The 24082-nt window shown below is 39.3% G+C and overlaps 1 protein-coding gene across 2 annotated transcripts in view; it reads left to right on the top strand.

Moving 5' to 3' along the window:
- LOC123751174 (retinol dehydrogenase 11) overlaps window positions 1-24082 on the top strand; it is a 170400-nt gene that overhangs the window by 91373 nt on the left and 54945 nt on the right. For both annotated transcript variants that reach the window (XM_069318235.1, XM_069318234.1), the window contains one exon: window positions 13348-13463. In XM_069318235.1, coding sequence (XP_069174336.1) covers window positions 13348-13463 — 116 coding nt within the window. The remainder of the gene's footprint in view (window positions 1-13347; window positions 13464-24082) is intronic.

Genomic DNA, 24082 nt, shown 5'->3' with positions numbered 1-24082 from the left:
ACCCTTTCCTCCGTTTTATGAGCTGTGGAAAAGAAGTTCCTGTAAAATAGTCTAATAGGGGGTATAGGTGTTGTGTTAGTTGTCTCTTCAGAGGTTGCATGGCTTTTCACTTTCCTTCTTATGATGTCTTCGACGAAACCATTGGACCAGGTCCTAGTCAATAACGGCTTCTCCAATGGTTTCGTCGAAGACATCATAAGAAGGAAAGTGAAAAGCCATAAGATATATATATATATATATATATATATATATATATATATATATATATATATATATATATATATATATATATATATAACTGAAAACTCACCTAAACTTAATTAGTCCTGGGGACCATTCAGGCTTGTTTGCATTTGTGTTCCTCACGTGTTGCCCCAAAGAATGAGGTGATTTGATAAAATGCTATGCCCATGATTACCATCCGAGTGCCGGCGGGGAAGTGGTTCAAATAGCTTCGGCTATCACTTCCTTTTGTCTGGTCATGATGGTCAAGCGGATTAAGGCGTCCCTGTACATACCAGTTGCGTTGCTCCTGGGAGTATGGGTTCGAGTCACTTCTGGGGTGTGAGTTTTCAGTTGTAATTAGTCCTGGGGACCATTCAGGCTTGTTTGCATATATATATATATATATATATATATATATATATATATATATATATATATATATATATATATATATATATATATATATATATATATATTATTAAATATGACCGAAAAAGTAAGATTAATAATTCTAACACGAATTTTCTCAATCTTTCGTACATTACGCTTCACTGTTGGAGGTAAATAAAAAATCACTTCTCCAAAATTCATTTTTATTTCTAGTCTGACGCGACACGGGCGCGTTTCGTAAAACTTATTACATTTTCAAAGACTTCACAAATACACAACTGATTAGAACTTACGTCTCTCTGATATTATATCTACATTTGAGTGAGGTGGGAAGGATGATGTGGCATTAACACAAGACAGAACAGGGGATATTAATAGGGTATTAAAAGTATCAACACAAGACAGAACAGAAACAATGGGTATTGAATAGAAGTGTTTGTAGAAAGCCTATTGGTCCATATTTCTTGATGCTTCTATATTGGAGCGGAGTCTTGAGGTGGGTAGAATATAGTTGTGCAATAATTGGCTGTTGATTGCTGGTGTTGACTTCTTGATGTGTAGTGCCTCGCAAACGTCAAGCCGCCTGCTATCGCTGTATCTATCGATGATTTCTGTGTTGTTTACTAGGATTTCTCTGGCGATGGTTTGGTTATGGGAAGAGATTATATGTTCCTTAATGGAGCCCTGTTGCTTATGCATCGTTAAACGCCTAGAAAGAGATGTTGTTGTCTTGCCTATATACTGGTTTTTTTGGAGCTTACAGTCCCCAAGTGGGCATTTGAAGGCATAGACGACGTTAGTCTCTTTTAAAGCGTTCTGTTTTGTGTCTGGAGAGTTTCTCATGAGTAGGCTGGCCGTTTTTCTGGTTTTATAGTAAATGGTCAGTTGTATCCTCTGATTTTTGTCTGTAGGGATAACGTTTCTATTAACAATATCTTTCAGGACCCTTTCCTCCGTTTTATGAGCTGTGGAAAAGAAGTTCCTGTAAAATAGTCTAATAGGGGGTATAGGTGTTGTGTTAGTTGTCTCTTCAGAGGTTGCATGGCTTTTCACTTTCCTTCTTATGATGTCTTCGACGAAACCATTGGACCAGGTCCTAGTCAATAACGGCTTCTCCAATGGTTTCGTCGAAGACATCATAAGAAGGAAAGTGAAAAGCCATAAGATATATATATATATATATATATATATATATATATATATATATATATATATATATATATATATATATATATATATATATATATATATATATATAACTGAAAACTCACCTAAACTTAATTAGTCCTGGGGACCATTCAGGCTTGTTTGCATTTGTGTTCCTCACGTGTTGCCCCAAAGAATGAGGTGATTTGATAAAATGCTATGCCCATGATTACCATCCGAGTGCCGGCGGGGAAGTGGTTCAAATAGCTTCGGCTATCACTTCCTTTTGTCTGGTCATGATGGTCAAGCGGATTAAGGCGTCCCTGTACATACCAGTTGCGTTGCTCCTGGGAGTATGGGTTCGAGTCACTTCTGGGGTGTGAGTTTTCAGTTGTAATTAGTCCTGGGGACCATTCAGGCTTGTTTGCATATATATATATATATATATATATATATATATATATATATATATATATATATATATATATATATATATATATATATATTATTAAATATGACCGAAAAAGTAAGATTAATAATTCTAACACGAATTTTCTCAATCTTTCGTACATTACGCTTCACTGTTGGAGGTAAATAAAAAATCACTTCTCCAAAATTCATTTTTATTTCTAGTCTGACGCGACACGGGCGCGTTTCGTAAAACTTATTACATTTTCAAAGACTTCACAAATACACAACTGATTAGAACTTACGTCTCTCTGATATTATATCTACATTTGAGTGAGGTGGGAAGGATGATGTGGCATTAACACAAGACAGAACAGGGGATATTAATAGGGTATTAAAAGTATCAACACAAGACAGAACAGAAACAATGGGTATTGAATAGAAGTGTTTGTAGAAAGCCTATTGGTCCATATTTCTTGATGCTTCTATATTGGAGCGGAGTCTTGAGGTGGGTAGAATATAGTTGTGCAATAATTGGCTGTTGATTGCTGGTGTTGACTTCTTGATGTGTAGTGCCTCGCAAACGTCAAGCCGCCTGCTATCGCTGTATCTATCGATGATTTCTGTGTTGTTTACTAGGATTTCTCTGGCGATGGTTTGGTTATGGGAAGAGATTATATGTTCCTTAATGGAGCCCTGTTGCTTATGCATCGTTAAACGCCTAGAAAGAGATGTTGTTGTCTTGCCTATATACTGGTTTTTTTGGAGCTTACAGTCCCCAAGTGGGCATTTGAAGGCATAGACGACGTTAGTCTCTTTTAAAGCGTTCTGTTTTGTGTCTGGAGAGTTTCTCATGAGTAGGCTGGCCGTTTTTCTGGTTTTATAGTAAATCGCCAGTTGTATCCTCTGATTTTTGTCTGTAGGGATAACGTTTCTATTAACAATATCTTTCAGGACCCTTTCCTCCGTTTTATGAGCTGTGGAAAAGAAGTTCCTGTAAAATAGTCTAATAGGGGGTATAGGTGTTGTGTTAGTTGTCTCTTCAGAGGTTGCATGGCTTTTCACTTTCCTTCTTATGATGTCTTCGATGAAACCATCAACAAGCCTGGAAACCCACTTCGGCCAATCATGTCTACAGGAAAGACTGCTACCAAAATATACTAATATATATATATATATATATATATATTAGCAGTACCCGTTACGCTTTGCTGTGGTTCAGTCTGGTTAAATGGGAAAGAAAGAAAAGAGAAAAGGCTCGTTTGATATATGTTTAATTTCACATTGCATGTGGGTATACAATATTTTTTGTATACCCACATTTTCTGTGGAGATACAGAGATTGTCTTATTTGCCGTCTCAAGAACACTCAACATATAATTGTCCACGTGAGAAGCAATCCGTGTCTATATATAAACTGCACAATTCTAAAGATTGGCCTTGAGTTTTGTTGATGGTGATTGCAAATGCTAGTCGAATTGGACATTACAATCTCTTAAATTGAAATGGAATATCTGTTGGAATCATAGGAATGCGAGGAGTGAGGACATCTTCCCCTTTGAAAGGTCCTGTGAGGTTGTTGCTTCTATGACGTCGCTGATTAATTTTTTTACTGCAAGGCGCGTGTAGTTGCAAAGTTTTGGCTGGTTGATATTTCGCAACATGTTAATTGCCAAGCCGATTTTCAATTGTCGTATGTGTGGTGGTATCCCTGGCAGATCAAGTGAATTAAAAAAATCTTTTGGATCATTAACCGCTTCATCTGCTTCCACAACAGTGTCGACGGTCTTATATGTGACTGCCTCACTTTGAATGATAGACTGAATAATATTGTTAAAATCGTAGACGTTTTGTTCTTGGCCACAAGAACAGCTCGTTCTCTCAGCCAATCGTGATTCTTATAATTGGTTTCAATATTGGGAAATACATTTTCAACCAATTCTTCTTTTGACGTCACTAAATTGCAGAAGTTAAGAGGCAATGAAATTTGTCTTGAGGTCAGATCAACCAGCCCGTTTACGTTCCCAATTTCTAGAAATTGATGTGAGAATATCTCAGCTGATGGATCGTTTTTCAGTAGCTACATAACTACACGCATATTTGTAGTTAATTTAAATGTCTTTACGTGGCGCAACAAAGTAGAGTATTTCAGGCAAGCATTTATTTTGTCCGCTGGTGAAGACCGAGGAATTACAGGGAATGTTTGCCTGAAATCTCCTTCAATCAATATTAATGCATTCCCAAATGGTCTGATGTTTCCATGCAAATCTTGCAATGATCGATCAAGAGTCTCGAACGATTTTTTGTGGGGCATTGTGAATTCATCCTAAACAATAAGTAATGCATTTCTGCCATACTTTTACCATGCCGGATGCATTGGAAATGTTGCACGTGGGAGTTTCAATGAATTGCATGTTCAATGGCGATTTCAAAGTCGAAGTAGCAGTTCTTCCACCTGGTAGCAATGTCGCAGCTATTCCGGACGACGCAAGAGCTAAAGTTATTCCATTTTGGGATCGAAATGCTGCCAGAATCAATCTAATTTGGAAGGTTTTACCAGTTCTTCATGGCGCACCTAAGAAAATTTCTCCAAACCCGTTAGTTTGAATTATTTGATTGTTAAAGCCTTTTCGCTCAAGTGTTAGCCTAGGAATATTTGATTAAACATACGACACCAGATCCCCCGTGTTGTAATTTTGTTCACGACGCAATTATACATCGAACGAAGCAGCAACAGATTGATTCGATGAAGGCATTTCCAATTGACTGAGAACTTTGTTCGCGATTTCTAAGCACAATCATTATCATATTACTTAGTCTTCAATCATTATGAACGCTTCGTTGAAGATTTTTGCTGTAAAATCCATGTTCATATTTGAATTTTCTTTGCGTATTCGACGGATAATATCTTTAGTCATGTGCGATTTATAATTATCCCATAACTCTGTTGAAGATAACGGAGAGCCGGTGGTCAATATGATTGCAAACAATGAACGAATTTGATTTGGATGTGACGTGTTGGACGCGTCATTAATTGCATACATCCCAGTGCTGGTCGTTCTCCAATAAATTCAGAGCTTGACATGCACTACGGAAAGTGGCGTGTGTTACGCCCTTGACAAATCTCAATTGCTGGAAAGACGTTGGACCGGGCACATTTACCAACAGCATGCGAAAAAAGAAGCATTCATTCTGATTAGGATGCACGGTGTACAGTCTACCTATCGTAGTTTATTTGAATATGCCAAGTTATCCGTCGACAAACTCTCTTTTGCGTCGTTCAAATGATTTTCTACTGGCATCCCATGTGTAATACGTAGGCACTTCCGAATACAGCAGTGTTTTCGCAAACACGTCATTCTGACATAACGTTAAGAGAGCAGTTAACGCATCCGAATTGCTGTTCGGAGGATTCATTGCTGTTTGTGGCACATTTGCAGCTGTGAAATAAACATGTTGTCTATTATCATGTTTTCAAAACATAAACAAAAATTACTAACGAAATATTTCAATTCAAACGCAGATCAATCGACACAGCTCAATCTCACCACCAAATGCACTGAAAAATAATAAGAATAGTTAAAAAAGAACATGAAAAAAGAAACTAATAAACTATACCCACGAAATGAACGTTATGGTAAACAACACAGCTCAATTTCAAGTCAATGTCACACGAAATAATTAAATCAAAATGAAAATAAATCAAAATCTATGAAAATTCAAATTATCAATGCAATCGGAAACATTGAAATGGAATCGTAACATAGTTTGTATAGCTTGTGTTGGTCATACGTGCAACAGATGGCGCTGCTTTAAAAAAAAACAATGTTTTTACCTGTTACAGGTGTGGCATCTATATAGTAGGCATATAAAAATACACACATATTCGAATGAAACGTTGTGTCAAAATTTCAAAGCAATCGGTAAAGAACTTTCAGAGATTAGAGCGTGTGTTGCTCCTATGTCCTACAGATGACGCTGTTTAAAAAAAAAAATGTTTTCTCCTGTCACAGGCGAGGCATGTATATAGTAGGTATATAAAAACGCTCGCATATTCCAATGCAATGTTGTGTCAAAATTTCAAAGCAATCGGTAAAGAGGTTACGATGATTTCCCACACATAAAAAACACACGAAAAACACAGTTTTTCAAAAAAAAACATTTTTTTCCGGTCACAGGCGTGATATCGATATAATATTATATAAAAACCCGCTCGGATGCAAATGAAACGTTGTGTGAAAATTTCAAAGCAATCGATGTAGAACCGACAACAGTCGGATAGTCAAGACACCGGAACATCAACATTCACAAACGCAACTGCAAGAAGCAGTGACCACCCACGATCAACAGAATCTTCCAACACAGGAGACAGACGACAACAGCCAATGCAGTCTGATATGCAGCAACGCCAACACGGACGTATTGAACAGCAGAGATGCACAGGTTCCGTCAACACAAGACACGGCCACGAGCAATCAATGCAGTCCGACTTGCAGCAATACCAACAACAAAGTGATGGACCACAGTTATGCACAGATTCCAACAACGTCGGGGATGACCACGAACTATCAATGCAGTCCGATTTGCAGCGACACGACTTGCGAGGCGGAGAATATAGAGGTCGATTCCGAGGAGGAGTTCTAGTAGAACAAGCGACACCACCCGAACCCGTCGTCTGGCCATTACGAATTCTGCAGTGGAACATACAAGGTCTTGGAAATAAAAAACACACACTTCAGGAGGCTGCAATCAGCACGAAAGCAGTTATAATCGTTTTGGAAGAAACTCTTTTCCCAGCCATGAAATCCTTCAGATTAGCTGGATATCAGCACTATGTTCTACCGTATGAGCGGGGGAGACTAAGAGGATTAATGACCCTAGTCAGAAACACCATACCCAGCAAGAAAATGGACTCAGTTTCATGTGGGGATGGAGTAGAGGTATTAGCAGTTACAGTGAATATGGCTAATTTTGAGCTCCTCATATACAACGTCTACAAGCCCCCTAGACGTAAACTAGAAGCAGAGGCAGTGCTTGCCTTGGCCACGCAGGAAAATTTAATTATTGCTGGAGATTTTAATGCTCATCATCCAGAGTTAGGTGCAACTGGGCCAGCCAATGCAGATGGGCGCCATTTAGCTGCAGCTCTGCGTGAAGTACCTGAAATTACACTTCTCAACACTGGGGAACCCACTCACATTCTAGAAGGTTCCCTTGATCTTACATTCATCTCAACAGCACTCCAGCAACAGGCGAAGTGGGAAGTAGACCCGGTGATCACCAGTGACCACTATGCTACTGTCACGACACTAAACCTGGCACGACCTCCTACACCTCCTGCGCAGCCTCGGTGGAATTTAGGAAAGGCCAATTGGAATGTATACCAGGAAGAACTTGAAAAATGGTATACAACGTACACGCCACCTGAGGATTTGAACATACACGAGACCAATCTGCAGGAAGCCGTTGCAGCTGCTGCGAACACAGCTATTCCAATCATTATCACAGGTAACACGAAACGAAAGAACTATTGGTTCTATAGTAATGCCGTTAAAGAACAGAACCACAGAGTCAACATCTTCAGAAAACATCTAAAGAGAAACCCCACACCAGACGGAAGAACTCTGCTACGAGCGGTGATATCTGAAGCAAGGCGAGTTTCTAGAGAAGTAAAGGAGGCAAGATGGTTTGAGTGGTGTCAAACTCTAAATGAACATAGTAGTCTTGGCAAGATATGGGGTCAGATTAAAACTATATCAGGTCGACCAGCCCGGCCACAGGCATGTATTCAACCATTGCAGGAGGCTGAGAAACTTGCTCTCCAATTTGCAGAAAGAACAGCTTCATATCAGCTTCCTGCAATGGTCCGATGGCAACAAGAACACTTAAAACAAGAGAGGATGACAGTCATTCATGAGGGCACAGCTATAAATGACGAATGTGACTGTCCCTTCACCGAACAGGAACTAAGCAGAGCCAAAAAAGGTGGTAAGGACGCTGCACCAGGTGCTGATAACATTACATACTCAATGATCGCACATGCAGGTCCTGCTGGAGACCGAGGGATATTGGACGTCATCAATGCGTCTTGGCAGCAAGGCAAACTACCGCCCTCTTGGAAGAAAGCAGACATCATACCAATTCCTAAGCCGAATGAACCTGGCAATTGCAGACCCATTTCCTTAACATCATGCGTTAGTAAAACTGCAGAATGGATGGTCTTAAATAGGTTACTGTGGAAGACTGGAGACCTTCATAAACACATATTTGGCTTCACTAGAGGAGTAGGTACTGCAAACTGCATAGCAACATTACTAGGAACAGTTAACTCGGGTCCAGCTATAGTGGTCTTCCTTGATCTGGAAAAAGCGTTTGAACTTGCAAGCCCGCCAGCAATACTACACACCTTAGTTAAAAAAGGTGTGAGGGGGAAAATGGATTCATGGATGGATTCATGATTACCTAAGTCACAGGTATGCCAGAGTAAAGTTGCAAGGACAAGTGTCGGACTACCACTTGCACGAGAATGGGACTCCACAAGGAGGAGTCCTCAGTCCTAGTCTTTTTAACTTCCTTATGGAAAACCTTGTTACCATGTCCTTTACAGAAGGGGTTACATTGCTAAGCTATGCTGATGATCTAGCATTAGTCGTTACGGGTCCTTCACTTCTAAATAAAGCTCAAGGTGCTTTAGATCAAGTGACATCTGAATGCAGTGTTTTAGGGCTAAAAATATCTGCACAGAAGTCTAAGGCGATGAGACTCGGTGGCAACGCTCCAGACAGGCACCTACGCATTCAGGACATTAACCTTCAGTGGGTTACACAATATCGATATCTCGGAGTGTGGATTGATTTTAAAATGACATTCAATAAGCAAATTCAATATCTAAAGGAGAAAGCAAAGTCACGAATAAATATAATGAGAGCAATCACAGGGCCCCGTCTAGGAGCGGGACACAGAGTGTTGAGAATGTTTTACATACACGCCGTTCGTTCCCTGGTTGATTATGCAGCACCTGCCTTACTCACTCTTTCTCCTGGTCAGTGGGCAAACGTTGAGGTTCTTCAAAATGATGCATTGCGAGTCATAACAGGTGCTCCCAGATGGACTAAAGTCCTGAACCTAAGACTAGAGACAAAGCTAACGTCGATTGAAATAAGGGTAAAGGGGATTGCTGCGTGCATGCTGACCAAGATATTGACTAGACCTAGAATCAGTTCACTTAAAGATATGATCACTGGAGCACTAACTCTGGACAGAAGAGCCTCCAATGGCAACAGGTGGACCCATTGTGCGATAAACGCCATCGATACATTCGATATGGCAAACACAGTCACTGAGAGGGGTGTCGACGACATACATGCAGACTTTGTTATACAAGCCCCTTGGGAATCTCTGCCAGCAGACTTTCAGATTATGGCTCTTGACGGAAAGAAGAACCAGACACATCCTCATCTGCTACGTCACATTGCACAGATGCATATAGAAGCAAACATGGCATCCGACAGCTTCACTTACTTCACGGATGGGTCAGTAGACCAGCAGGGACAGGAAACCGGAGCTGCAGTTAAAGCAGGAAACTCTGTATATAGTTGGAGGCTCTCAAATGGGTGTTCGACTTTACAGACTGAGATGCTAGCCATTCAAAAGGCTTTGGAACATGCTCTTGCTGGACACCGCCAACATGTTATCATCCATACAGATTCGAGAACCGCCATTGAAACCTTGCAATAAGAACACATATGTGATAACATCCATCTGATCACCAATGTCTTATCATTCATGCACACACTCCAACGACAAGGCCGACGGGTGCTTATCAACTGGGTGCCAAGTCATGTGGGACTATTAGGTAATGACATTGCAGACGAAGCTGCAAAACTTGCTACTAAGAGGAGGAATGTAGACATTTACATACCACAGAGTCTCTCCCAGATGAAGAAAGTGATTCGAAACAGAGCAATGCGAAAGATGTACAGTGACCACAACACAGCAGTTGCAACATCAGGATCTGCGGGTTGGTACAAGAATTCAACCAACTACGAACCACTTCGTTTGATGAACGGGGGCAGTAGAACAACAGAAGTGCACTTACATCGCATCAGGCTTGGATACCCATGTGCATGGGGAAATAGGCTTACAGGTTCCGGAAGGTGAGAGGAAATGTCAACGCTGTGGAGAAATGCCCAACAGACCACTGGAACATTATCTAACACAGTGCACAGTTACAAACCCGTTAAGATTTCACCTTCGATTCAACAGAGCAGAGGAAGTTGTTAAACACATATGGCAAAATCTTACTGAAGCGACCATACGAGTCATAAATACTCATCCTCCGCCCAGGTAAAACAGAAACGAGCATCACTTAGTGGGCCAGCCAGAGGCTTAGGGCCCGCGCAGGATTATCCCTGCTAAAAAGAAAAATAAAATCAATGCAATCAGAAACATTGAAATGGAATTGTAACATTCCAATTGTAACATCTGGTACAGTATGAGTGTTGCTCTTACATGCAACAGATGGCGCTGTTTTTCAAGAAAAGCATAAAATCAAATCAAATCAAATGTTTATATAGGTAAGGTACATTCATACAAGAGATTTTACAAAGAGTGATGGATTTATAGATAGGGCACATATTTATAGATAGGACACATACAGTGCCTAGTTTTACATAGTTTTACCTGTCACAGGTGTGGCATCTATACTTATACTTACAAAATGAACGGTATGATAAACAACACAGCTCAATTCAAACACAATGTCACACAAAATAATTCACTAAAAAAATAAAATAAATCGAAATCTATGAAAATAAAATTTATTAATGCAATCGGAAACATTGAAATAGAACTCGTGACATATTTAGTATAGCGTGCATGTTGCCATTATGTGCAACAGATGGCGCTAATTTTCAAAAACGCATGTTTTTACCTGTCATAGAGGTGGCATCTATTTAGTAGGCATATAATATGACGCGCCTATTCGAATGCAACGTTGTGTCAAAATTTCAAAGCAATTGGTGAAAAACTTTCGGAGATTACAGCGTGTGTTGCTCTTACGTCCAACAGATGGCGCTGTTTTTCAAAAAAACATATTTTTTCCTGTCACAGGTGAAGCATGTATATAGTAGATATATAGAAAGACGCGCCTATTCGAATACAACGTTGTGTAAAAATTTCAAAGCAATCGGTAAAGAGGTTTCGAAGATTTCCCTCACAGGAAAAAACATGTTTTTGTACCGTCAAAGACGTGACATCTATATAATATGTATATAAAAACCTGCTCGGATGCGAATGGAACGTTGTGTGAAAATTTCAAAGCAATCGGTGAAGTACTTTCGGAGATTAGCGATTTTGAACAAACGAACATTTCCATTTTTATTTAAATATATATATTATATATATATATATATATATATATATATATATATATATATATATATATATATATATATATATATATATATATTATATATATATATATATATATATATATATATATATATATATATATATATATATATATATATATATATATATATATATATATATATATATATATATATATATATTTAAAGAGAGAGAGAGAGAGAGAGAGAGAGAGAGAGAGAGAGAGAGAGAGAGAGAGAGAGAGAGAGAGAGAGAGAGAGAGAGAGAGAGAGAGAGAGAGAGAGTGAGAGAGTAAGAGAGTGAGAGAGTGAGAGAGTGAGAGTGAGACAGAGTGAGAGTGAGAGAGTGAGAGAGACAGAGTGAGAGAGACAGAGTGAGACAGAGAGTGAGACAGAGTGAGAGAGAGAGAGTGAGACAGAGAGTGAGACAGAGAGAGAGAGAGAGAGAGTGAGTGAGACAGAGAGTGAGAGAGAGAGAGAGAGTGAGTGAGACAGAGAGTGAGAGAGAGAGAGAGAGAGAGAGAGAGAGAGAGAGAGAGAGAGAGAGAGAGAGAGAGAGAGAGAGAGAGAGAGAGAGAGAGAGAGAGAGAGAGAGAGAAAATATTATTGAATGTGACTGAAAGGGTGAGATCAATGATTGACACAGTTGCAGCATGATACAGAGCAAAGGACACACACCAACGTAGACGATAACCTTCGAACAAGGATTGACAGATGTCTTGATGAAATAGAAGGCCAATATCGCCACAACACTGAAACGAGAATCGCAAACAAAATTGATGTCTCTGTTTTGAGGTCCCATTGCGATTCTCCGACCCTGAGATGGATTACTAAATCTCGCCCGAATTATCCTCACAAACGACCAAAATCGTCAATCTGGGAGTATCACGTTATGTCCAGACCAAGTGAGAAAGCCCGGAAGGTGGAGTTGGAGATCGGAGGGAGGAAAGACTCGTGGTAATTAGAGAACTACTATACAGTTGCCTGAGCTCATAGCGGCAGCTAAGGAACTTTGTGAGAATATGGAACTAGTAGTCAGAAGAGGTAATAAATCGCCAATATACGTCATTCTAAAAAATGATGAATATATGGAGAAAATAAACCTCATTCTCTCTGATCAAGTTAAGGATCACTAGGGACACTACTGCCGTACTAAAGTAAAGGTTTGGATGAAAGTGTACATGCCAAACTGTCTGTATATCACCTGCTGAAAGCTACTGGAGAGTACAAACCTGAATATGCATGTGTCCATTGGTCTATATCATGCTGGTGCTGCGTTTTATAAGCTCTGATTTCATTCTCTGAATTGTGTATCTGGTGCAGTATCAGATCTTCCCGATATTCAATCGTGGAGGCTTAGTTTCTTGCTGCTGGGTTACTTGTTCTAATATTAGTATATTTGGCACCAGTCTATTTTGTAGGCATATATTATTGAATGTGACAGGATGGGAAAGATTCCTACAATATTCAAGTGCGAATCTTCTCTATTTTTCTTACATATTCTTCAGTTGAGACGGAAGATCAAAACTAGATAATCAAATTTCAAAATCCAGTTAGAAAATCTCGTAAGGAACAATCGAAGAACTTTTGAAAAGCCGCCGGCTTCCTGTCCCCGTGGAGACCACTAGGCAGATAGTGACCCCTCAGATAAACTCAGTTAATATATTAAAATTTACTTATGTTTCCCAAACATTTTTTGATTTGTACATACAGAAAATATATTAGAAACGATTCATAACTGATGGTAATTAAGAGATCTGACGATGTCTTATAGTGGTATATTTTTCAGGTGTGACCGCCAACAGTGTACACCCAGGCGCAGTGTTCACGGAAATACACCTGAAGGAAGGTGGCAGCAGCGTTTACAATTTATCATTGGCTCTTCTCATGATGCTTATGGCTAAAGTACTTATTTTATTTTCTTCTATTAATATGGAAAGTATGTTCACTGTGAGTGTGTGTGTGTGTGTGTGTGTGTGTGTGTGTGTGTGTGTGTGTGTGTGTGTGTGTGTGTGTGTGTGTGTGTGTGTGTATTTACTATTTGTATCTGCTGATTTGAGCTATTAGCTCTTGGACCCCCACATTTCAAACCAATTTATTTGTCCCCTGTTATGTCTACTATATATATTTCTCTCTAACACACACAAACACTATACCTATGGTATAGTGGGGCCTCGTAGCCTGGTGGATAGCGCGCAGGGCTCGTAATTCTGTGGCGCGGGTTCGATTCCCGCACGAGGCAGAAACAAATGGGCAAAGTTTCTTTCACCCTGAATGCCCCTGTTACCTAGCAGTAAATAGGTACTTGGGTGTTAGTCAGCTGTCACGGGCTGCTTCCTGGGGGTGGAGGCCTGGTCAAGGACCGGGCCGCGGGGACACTAAAAGCCCCGAAATCAACTCAAGATAACCTCAAGATGGTGAGATTCCGTTCAGACTATGATTGGGTTTATTCTTGTGCCTATTCTCCAAGTTCAATTGTATTATTTCCAATTCCATCTATTTTTGTTTACATTGCCTTGAAGCTCACTTTCTTCTGTCCATTCTCGTTTCCTCTTCTTGTATGGGATGATTTGAATGAGCATTTCAATGGCAACAGGGAGGTTTCAGGGTAAGAAGGGTTTCTGTGAGTAGTGTAAGAAGGTACAACTCCCAGCCGTTTTGCTTTTTTCGACGGTCGGGAGATGGGCCATGGGTGTTTTCACATCTTTTCCGACGGTCGAGATTTGGGCCTGGGATGTTTTCACATTTTTTTTCCGACAGTCGTGATTTGGGCCTGGGGGATTAAAAAAATTGATGTTCGTGATTTGGGCCATGGATGTTTTCGTTTTTTTCCGACGGTCGGTAATTGGCATAGGGGGTATTTTCACATGTTCATATCATTTATCAATCTCTCTCATCAAATCATATATTATTTTCCAAAAAGCGAATTAAAAGGTAGTCTCCTAGTCCCTGCCATTTCGCACAATTGAATTAAAATGCCGGCTCCCGTGGTACCCAAATTTCCTTACCTCGGTGACCCTGCACAGACATCGCTACTGGTCAATGACGTAACTCAATCTTCCTCGAACAAGTCCGTTTACTGTTGTGGTGTATTTTTTCCCATTATTATTAAAGGGGTATTAAAATGCCAGCTCCTGTCTGGGCTGTTTTTCGTCTTCCTAGCAACCAGCATTCATCTTCCCACATTAAGCCCATTTTCTTTAGTGACGTATTTCCATACTGTTTCCTATTTTTTTAACGTTCATTTTCTAGTTAAGATCGCATATTGAACATAAGAAATTAAATTTGCAGAAGGCCTTTTGCATGATCTCCTATTTACTTTCAATATATGTTAACCAAAAACATCAATTGCCACTATTAGAGGAACTGCAGTAGGCCTATTCCCTATTAAACAAATATTCAGAAGGTCCTATTTGTCCCTTCTTACGTATCTGGAAGCTTTATATTTATAGTCCGGCCACGGATCGTTTATTGAGCATAGGAATGGATGAAATTCACAATCTCCCATTCGTATGAAACAAGGGAAGCAACACAGAGCATCAACATAAATTATCTACTTGCGTCAGCGTTTACCCCTGTTACTGAACCAGTATTTACCAGGTCTTTTTCCTAAATCTAAACTTATCCAATTTATACCCATTGTTTCGTGTTCTGTCTCGTATTGATACTTTTTGATACTTTTAATAGCCTATTAATTTTATATATAACTTATTTTAAAATATTCTAAGCAAAGCACAGGAACGTAGTATACCCTACAAATTGAATAGACCTGTTTCTGTTTTTAATGGACTTATCCTTTCCCTACCCTTTGTTCGATATAACTGAAAAAACTTTAGGATTTGCCTTTGCTTGGTTTGCTATACGAACTTCATAGTTTCTTTTTGCTCTCCTTATCTCTTTTTTTTAAATTTCTAGCCAGTTGTGCGAATTTTTGTTCTAAATAGACTTCCCCATTTTTAATCCTTTTGTACCAAGGTCTCTTTCTACCTATAAAGTTTTTCAGATCCTTCGTTATCCATTTCGGGTCATTTGTATTTGAGCTATTCAATTTGAAAGGTATACTACTTTGCTTAGAATATCTGTAAATAAGTGATATTTTGAATCCAAATCAAAATCCTCCTTTACATCACAAATAGCTGGGTTCACGTCTTGCTCCAAGACCGGCCCTCCCCCCCCCCTCTATGCCCAAGACTTTCCAATCTATTTGCCCCAAAAAATTCTTTGGATATTGAAATTAGCTTTACGAAAATCTGGCACTAACACAATTATCTCCTGCAGATCTATTCCACTCTATGCTAAATCTGATTACTTTGTGATCACTGTTCCCTAGTTCACTCCCGATTTCTATGTCATTAATCTGTGCCTCCCGGTTAGTTAACACTAAATCTAAAATATTATTTTCCCCTCGTTGATTCCTTAATGTGTTGCATAAGAAAACAATAGTCCATTAATTCTATAAAATCTTCTGCTTCGTTATTCCCTGTTCTGCTAATCCAGTTTATTCCACTAAAATTAAAGTCACCCATGACACAAATACTTAGATCTAGATGCTCTACATATTTCATCCCATAGATGCTTTGCTTCCATTCTGTCTAAATTTGGTGGCCTACATATAACTCCTATTATAAGATTATTTGCTTTTTCGTTTAATTCTATCCAAATAGTTTCTGTGTGTGTGGCTCAGTTTTGATTTCCTCTTTGAGACTACATTTCAAATTGTACCTAACATATATGGCTACTCCCCCTCCTCGTCTAATATATCTATCTGTTTGTGAAATAGTTTAAATCCATTTATTTGATATTCAGCTAATAGTTCTCTATTTTCTACATTCATCCACGTTTCGGTAAGTGCAATAATATCTATTTTTTCTGTACAGACAAGAGCATTTAATTCGTTTATTATATTTCTTAGACTTCTACTGTTAGTGTAATATACCCTAAGTGTATTGTTATTTTAAGGCCCTACTCTTTCCCTGATCATTTGGCCAATTTCTTTCACTCACAAACACATACTTTTATTACCTCCTTCCTCCATATCAGTTCCCATACCACTATCTGCTAACAGTTTAAACCCAAACAAACGCCTCTAACCACTGGTTCCAACGAATTCGCAACAGCAACAACCCCAGCCGTCGATAGATGCAACCCATCCCGAGCATACATTTCATTTCTTCGATAGAAGTATTCCCAATTATCTATGAAAGATATTGCATTTGATTTGCAATATCTTTCCAGCCGGCAATTGACACCAAGTGCCTTCGGCAACCATTCATTTCAAATTCCCTTTCTTGGAAGAATGTCACATATGATCGGGATTCCTCCCTTGCTCCCAACTAATTCTATAGCTGTTTTATACCTCCGAATCAGTTCCTCACTCCTAACTCGACCAACATCATTTCCTCCGGCGCTAATACAAATAATGGGATTGTTCCCATTTCCAGCCATAATATCATTCGCGTTGTTTATAATATCACCAATTCCAGCTCCGGGATAGCAAACCCTTAACCTGTTCCCCATATCTCTAGCACAAAACGTTCTGTCTAAGTACCTCACCAGGGAATCTCCCACAACCAAAATTCGTTTAGGTGCCTCCTTAACTTTCTAAGCACTTTGAGGGGGCCTGCGCTTCGTTGCTCTTCGTTGATTTCCTTTTCGAGTAAACTGCAGGCTCACCACAAAACTCGTCTTCCAACACGGCAAATGAATTTGAAGTCCTTAGGGCGTCTGTAGGCGGCCTTGTCAAGATCTTCTTAAGACCCCTGTCCTTTATGACTTTCCACTCCGAGGTCTTTTTGATATTGGTCTCCTCCTTCGTTTCTCCTCGATGTTGTTTCAGCTGTCATACCTCCTCCAGTAGGGAATCCATCTTTTCTCTCAGAGTTGCAACTAGATTAATCAGTTCCTTCACTCATCCTTTCATTATTGCTACAATAATATTTCTAGAATCGGAGCTCCAGCTAACATAACCACTCACTGTGACTGCGCCTGACACGACACTCGTCACTGACTGATGAGTCAGTCAGTGACGAGTGTCGTGTCTATTCAGTGTCCTCAATAGGACACTGGGATTTATTAATCGAAGCGTTAGTAACAAGACATCTGGTGTTGTTCTTCAGCTATATCTTGCTCTGGTTAGGCCCCATTTAGATTATGCTGTTCAGTTTTGGTCGCCGTATTTTAGAATGGATATAAATTCACTTGTCCAACGTAGGATGACTAAGTTAATTCCCCAAATTAGAAATGTTTCATATGAAGAAAGATTAACAAAGCTTAAGTTGCATTCACTGGAAAGGCGAAGAGTTATGGGGTGACATGATAGAGGTTTACAAGTGGATGAATGGACATAACAGGGGGGATATTAATAGGGTATTAAAAATATCAACAAAAGACAGAACACGAAACAATGGGTATAAATTGGATAAGTTTAGATTTAGGAAAGACTTTGGGTAAATACTGGTTCAGTAACAGGGTTGTTGATTTGTGGAAGAAATTAGTGCGTACCATGCTGAAGGTGGGGTCCCTCGATTGTTTCAAGCGGGAGTTGGACATGTATATGAGTGGGATTGGGTGGTTATAAATAGGAGCTTCCTCGTATGGGCCGGTGGGCCTTCTGCAGTTACCTTTGTTCTTATGATCTTATATCCCCTTTGTTTTGTCTATTCATCCACTTGCACACCTTTATCATGTAACCCACTAATGCTTCGCCTTTCTAGAGATTCTAATTTAAGCTTTGTCAATCTTTCTTCAATGATCGTTTATCGAGCATAGGAAATAAAATGAAAATCCACTATCTCCCCCATTCGTATGAAACAGACCTAGACATGGGAATAGTACTGAACCCCCAGTTGAAGTCTCCAAACGACATGCATTTTTTTTAATAATTTTCATAAACAAGCTATATCATCACTCAGACATTAACATTTATTCCTCACACACACCGCTAATTCCATGAGTGGCTCATTAATGCTAAAAAAAACTCACTTTAGCATATATCCAATCAAAATACTCATTCAGTGTACATATATACGAACTAGATTGGATAGATATATGTATGGACTCGAAATGGACCAATAAAACACAGTGAAAAATAGACCATATCAACACTTTCGGCAGACTCCTCCAAGGGAAGAATCGAGTCTAAAAATAATCATTGAAGTATTACCAGTCAAAAAAATCAGCATGTGACCCGCAGAGGCTCAAAGAAGTAATAGAACAACAAATGGAAACCATCTCAAGACCTACAACGACTCACATCTTCACAGACGGATCAGTTGATAAAGAAAGAGGTTCTGCTGGTGCAGCAGTTTACACTACCAACCATGAAGATTACTGGAGCATGAATAGTGGGTGCTTAACATTGCAAACAGAATTATATGCCCCGAAGGAGTCAATAAACTATACAATTGAGAATAATTTACATGATATCATCATTCATACCGACTGTAAATCTTCGCTCCAGACATTGTTATCCAGTCAGCACAGAGATGATATACAACTCTTCAAAGAAATTCAACATATAGGAAAAGAAGCCCATAATCTAGGGCTGTCAATCACCCTAAATTGGATACCAAGTCACATTTGGCATAGATGGTAATGAAAAGGCAGACTCACTAGCAAAAACTGCCACTGTTCTACCTGTTGTACAGGTTCAAATACCTCCAAGTTTTTCACAGATTAAGCAGCAAATCAAGAAGAAAATACTCTCAACTATTAAAAGTCGCCACAGAGCCAAAGTAGCGGAAGAAAGATCCACTGAGATATGGTACGAACAAGCCACTGGGTACTACTCTTTCATGCCCGGCAAAAAGATATCCAGAGACATTGCAGTAGCCATACACAGATGTAGACTTGGTTACAAGTGCTGCCGGGAGGTAATGAACCCAATAGTTAGAGTCATATCTGTGAAACAGAAGCAGAGGCGCCACTATTGCACTACTTACTGTAATGAGAAGCTACTGAAGTCCTGCGCATGAAACTCAACATTAATCCAACGACAGCAGCTGCATTAGATGCACATTCCACCGTGACGACAATGATTAGAAAAGCCGTTGAGGAATGGGACTCACTAGTGAGCATTCTGAAACTACATCCGCCACCAAGATAATGTTATTAAAACAAGACTAAAACCAGTGCACTAAAACCAAAGCGAAAAATATACCGGGAAAACGGAGGAATCCCCACCTCCATTTTAAACTTTTACCCAAATATCACAGTAACAAGGTTATCGCGAATAACCGAACTCAATTACGGGCTCACCGTAGCCCGTGCTACATGGACACTTCGTTCTGAGTAGCTAAATCTAAAACAACAACAAGAACAGATAGATATATATAAAAACTGCCTCGTATGGGTAAAAATAGGCCTTCTGCAGTTACCTTCATTCTTATGTTCTCAAAACCTTAATAATAGAAACGTCATCATCCCCAATGAGGTCTTCTCCACCAATGGGGCACGATGGTTTAACCAGCCCTTCACATCATAAAGCAGTTCCAGTAAGGGATCCAAACTTTTATTAAGACATTAGGTAAAATCGTTTAATAACCCAACTTTTCTCAGTAAGTGTCATCACAGGCTATGCAATGATGCTTTGTATCCTCTCATATCTTCGCTTATTGTATCATTGCTAATATTTTTTTATTCAATTCATCGACCGTACTGACCCAACCTACCCTAACCTATACTAATCAAACAAAAAGCAATTATTTCTGCAGTGATAAGATTCCTTGCTTTAGCAGTCAATGACGTCACAAAGCGGTTCCTGTGAGGGAATAACTTTGCCTCTCATTAACACAGATGTGTGACAGGCTCATGGCAGCCTAACTTTTTAGCTGTGGGTAACGTCAGAAGCTACACGATACGGCCTTGTCATCCTACTTATTTTTGTAGTATATTTAATGTTTAATAATAGTATTATTCAAAGATGGCTAAACAGAACATCCCCAACAAATCCTAAACCCCATCACAGGTTTAAGAATATACATTGTGCATTTTTATATTTCCTTTGTTCTCAACCTGGGGAGCCGGTCGGCCGAGCGGACAGCACGCGGGACTTGTGATCCTGTGGTCCTGGGTTCGATCCCAGGCGCCGGCGAGAAACAATGGGCAGAGTTTCTTTCACCCTATGCCCCTGTTACCTAGCAGTAAATTAGGTACCTGGGTGTTAGTCAGCTGTCACGGGCTGCTTCCTGGGGGTGGAGGCCTGGTCGAGGACCGGGCCGCGGGGACACTAAAAAGCCCCGAAACCATCTCAAGATCTCAAGATAACCTTAATAGAAACGTCATCATCCCCAATGAGATCTGCCCCACCAATGGGATACGTTGCTTTAGCTGCCCATGACGTCACAAAGCCTTTCCAGTAAGGGATAAATTTGGCCTCTCATTTCATAGGCTTGTATGTGAGGATATGGGATGCTTATACTTAGTTAGTGTAGCTTTTGCTAGGTTGAATTTCGTTAAATTTGTTAAATATAAGAATAATTTTTGCTAGATTTAGATGAATTTAGGTTCTAATAGGTTGCATTTTTGATAGGATGTAGTAAATTTGCTTAAATTATCAAATAAATTGCTAACTTCACCTAACTCAACCTATCCTAGCCAAATCCCACCCTTCCTAACCTAACATAACGAAGGCTAGAACCAATAGGTCTGTTGGATGGTTTGTCTAAATAGATTTGGGTAACATGATTGGAGATGATGTAACAAGGGAGGGGGGGGGGGGTATTAATAAGGTATTAATAAGGCATTAAAAAACAATGGACAATGGACATGGTTTGACCTAGTTGGGTGTGATTGGATTTGTACAAATAGCACAATGATTATAATTGTGCAAGTTGTGTATTAATTGTGCAGGTTATGTACTGATAGTATTTTGCACATATTGTATGGTGATTGGAACTATTACATACTAGTAGTACCCGGCCATGCGTTGCTGTGGCTCAGCAACGCATGTGCATTGCTGAGCCACAGCAACCTTCTTTGTCCCCCAGTCCTCCCTACCATTCCCCCCTTACCCGTCTCCTTGGCCTACCAACCATTCCCCACTCCACCGTCCCCCCCGTGCTCCCCAACATTCCCCATTTCACCATCCCCTCTTCCTTCCCACCATGCCCCACTCCCCTGCCCCCTTTGTCCTCTCCCACCATTCTCATTCCCCCATCCCCTTGTCCCCACTATCCCAAACTCCCCCATTCCCTCGTCCTTCCCCACCATTACCCCCTCTCTTGTCCCCTCGTCCTGCCCACCATCTCTCACTTCCGTCCTCTCGTCATCCCCACTCCCTTGTCCGATGCCTTCCCAAATGGTCTGATGTTCCCATCAAAAAATTGAGATCATCAAATGATCTGATGAGCCCATCACATATATATATGAAAAAAACTGTTAAAAAATGAAAAGAAAATATGAACAAAAAATATTCTCCTGAAATGAACGATGGTAAACAACACAGCTCAATTCCAACGCAATTCATACAAAGTAATTAAATCAAAATGAAAATAAATCAAAATCTATGAAAATTCAATTTATCAATGCAATCAGAAACATTGAAATGGACTTGTAACATATTTAGCATAGCGTGTGTGTTCCTCTTACATGCAACAGATGGTGCTGTTTTTCAAGAATAGCATAGTTTTACCTGTCACAGGTGTGGCATCTATACATATAATTACGAAATGAACAGTATGGTAAACAACACTGCTCAATTCCAACACAGTCGCATAAAATAATTCAATAAAAAATTAAATAAATCGAAATCTATGAAAATAAAATTTATCAATGCAACTAGAAACATTGGAATGGAATTCGTAACATATTTAGTATAGGGAGCATGTTGCTATTATGTGCAACAGATGGCGCTGTTTTTAAAAAAACGCATGTGTTTACTTGTCATGGGAGTGGCATCTATATAGTTGGTATATAAAAAGACGCGCCTATTCGAATGCAACGTTGTGTCAAAATTTTAAAGCAATCGGTAAAGAACTTTCAGAGATTTTAGCGTGTGTTGCTCTTACGTCCAAGAGATGGTGCTGTTTAAAAAAAAAATCATGTTTTTCCTGTCACAGATGAAGCATGTATATAGTAGATATACAAAAAAAATGTGATAATTCGAATGCAATGTTGTGTCAAAATGTCAAAGTAATCGGTAAAGAGGTTTCGAAGATATCCCTCCCATGAAAAACACATGGAAAACACAGTTTTCCTGGAAAAGCATGTTTTCTTTTACCGTCACAGACGTGACATCTATATAGTATGTATATAAAAACCTGGCCGGATGCGAATGGAACGTTGTGTGAAAATTTCAAAGCAATCAGTGAAGAACTTTCGGAGATTAGCGATTATGCACAAACGAACATTTCCATTTTTATTTATTTAGATTATACTCGCCACGCGTTGCTGTGGCTCAGTCTGGTTAAGTGGAAAAGAAAGAAAAGAGAAAGCGCACGTTTCTAATGTTTAATTTTACAATGCTTGTGAGTATACAATATTTTTTATTGTTCCATTGTCTGTGGAGATATAGAGATTGTCTGGTTTGCCGACTCTAGAACACGCAACATATAATTGTTCCTATGAGAAGCAATCCATGTCTGGATATAAACTGCACGATTCTAAAGATTGGCCCTGAGCTTTGTTGATGGTAATTCCAAACAGCAATCATATTGGAAATTACAATCTCTTAAACTGAAATGGCATATCTGTTGGAATCATAGGAATGCGCGGAATGAGTACATCTTTATCATTCAAAGGTCCTGCCAAGATTGTGGCTTCTATGATGTTGCTGAATAATTTTTTTTGCTGTAAGGCGCTTGGCGTTGCAAAGCTTTAGCTGGTTGATATTTCGCAACATGATAATTGGCACGCCGATTTTCAATTGCCGTACGTTTGATGGTATCCCTGGCAGATCGAGTAAATTAAAAAATTCTGTTGTATAATTAACCGCTTCTTCTGCTTCCTCAACAGTGTCGACGGACTTGTATGTGACCACCTTGCTTTGAATGTTAACCTGAACAATACCCACGAAATGAACGGTATAGTAAACAACAGAGCTCAATTAAAATGCAACGTCACAAAAAAACAATTAAATCAAAATGAAAATAAATCAAAATCGATGAAAATTCAATTTGTCAATGCAATAAGAAACATTGAAATGAAATCGTAACATATTTTGTATGTCGTGTTTTGCTCTTACGTGCTACAGATGGCTCTGTTTTTCTAAAAACGCACGTTTTCACCTGTCACAGGTGTGACATTTAAATAGTATATATATATATATATATATATATATATATATATATATATATATATATATATATATATATATATATATATATATATATATGTATATATATATATATATATATATATATATATATATATATATATATATATATATATGTTACGGCCCTCTCGGGTCGCAACTGGGTTCGTACTCTGATGTCGTTAGAGGAAGGGTATCCGGCCCCAAGCCAGTAGTGGCTTTCAAGGGATGTGATCCACGACGCAAGTAAATTAAAAGGGGAAGGGAAATAAAG

This window comes from Procambarus clarkii, chromosome 90, assembly GCF_040958095.1.
Source record: "Procambarus clarkii isolate CNS0578487 chromosome 90, FALCON_Pclarkii_2.0, whole genome shotgun sequence".
Lineage (NCBI taxonomy): Eukaryota > Metazoa > Arthropoda > Malacostraca > Decapoda > Cambaridae > Procambarus > Procambarus clarkii.
Note: the sequence above shows the minus strand (reverse complement) of the source record. Positions and strands in the feature narration are given on the sequence as shown.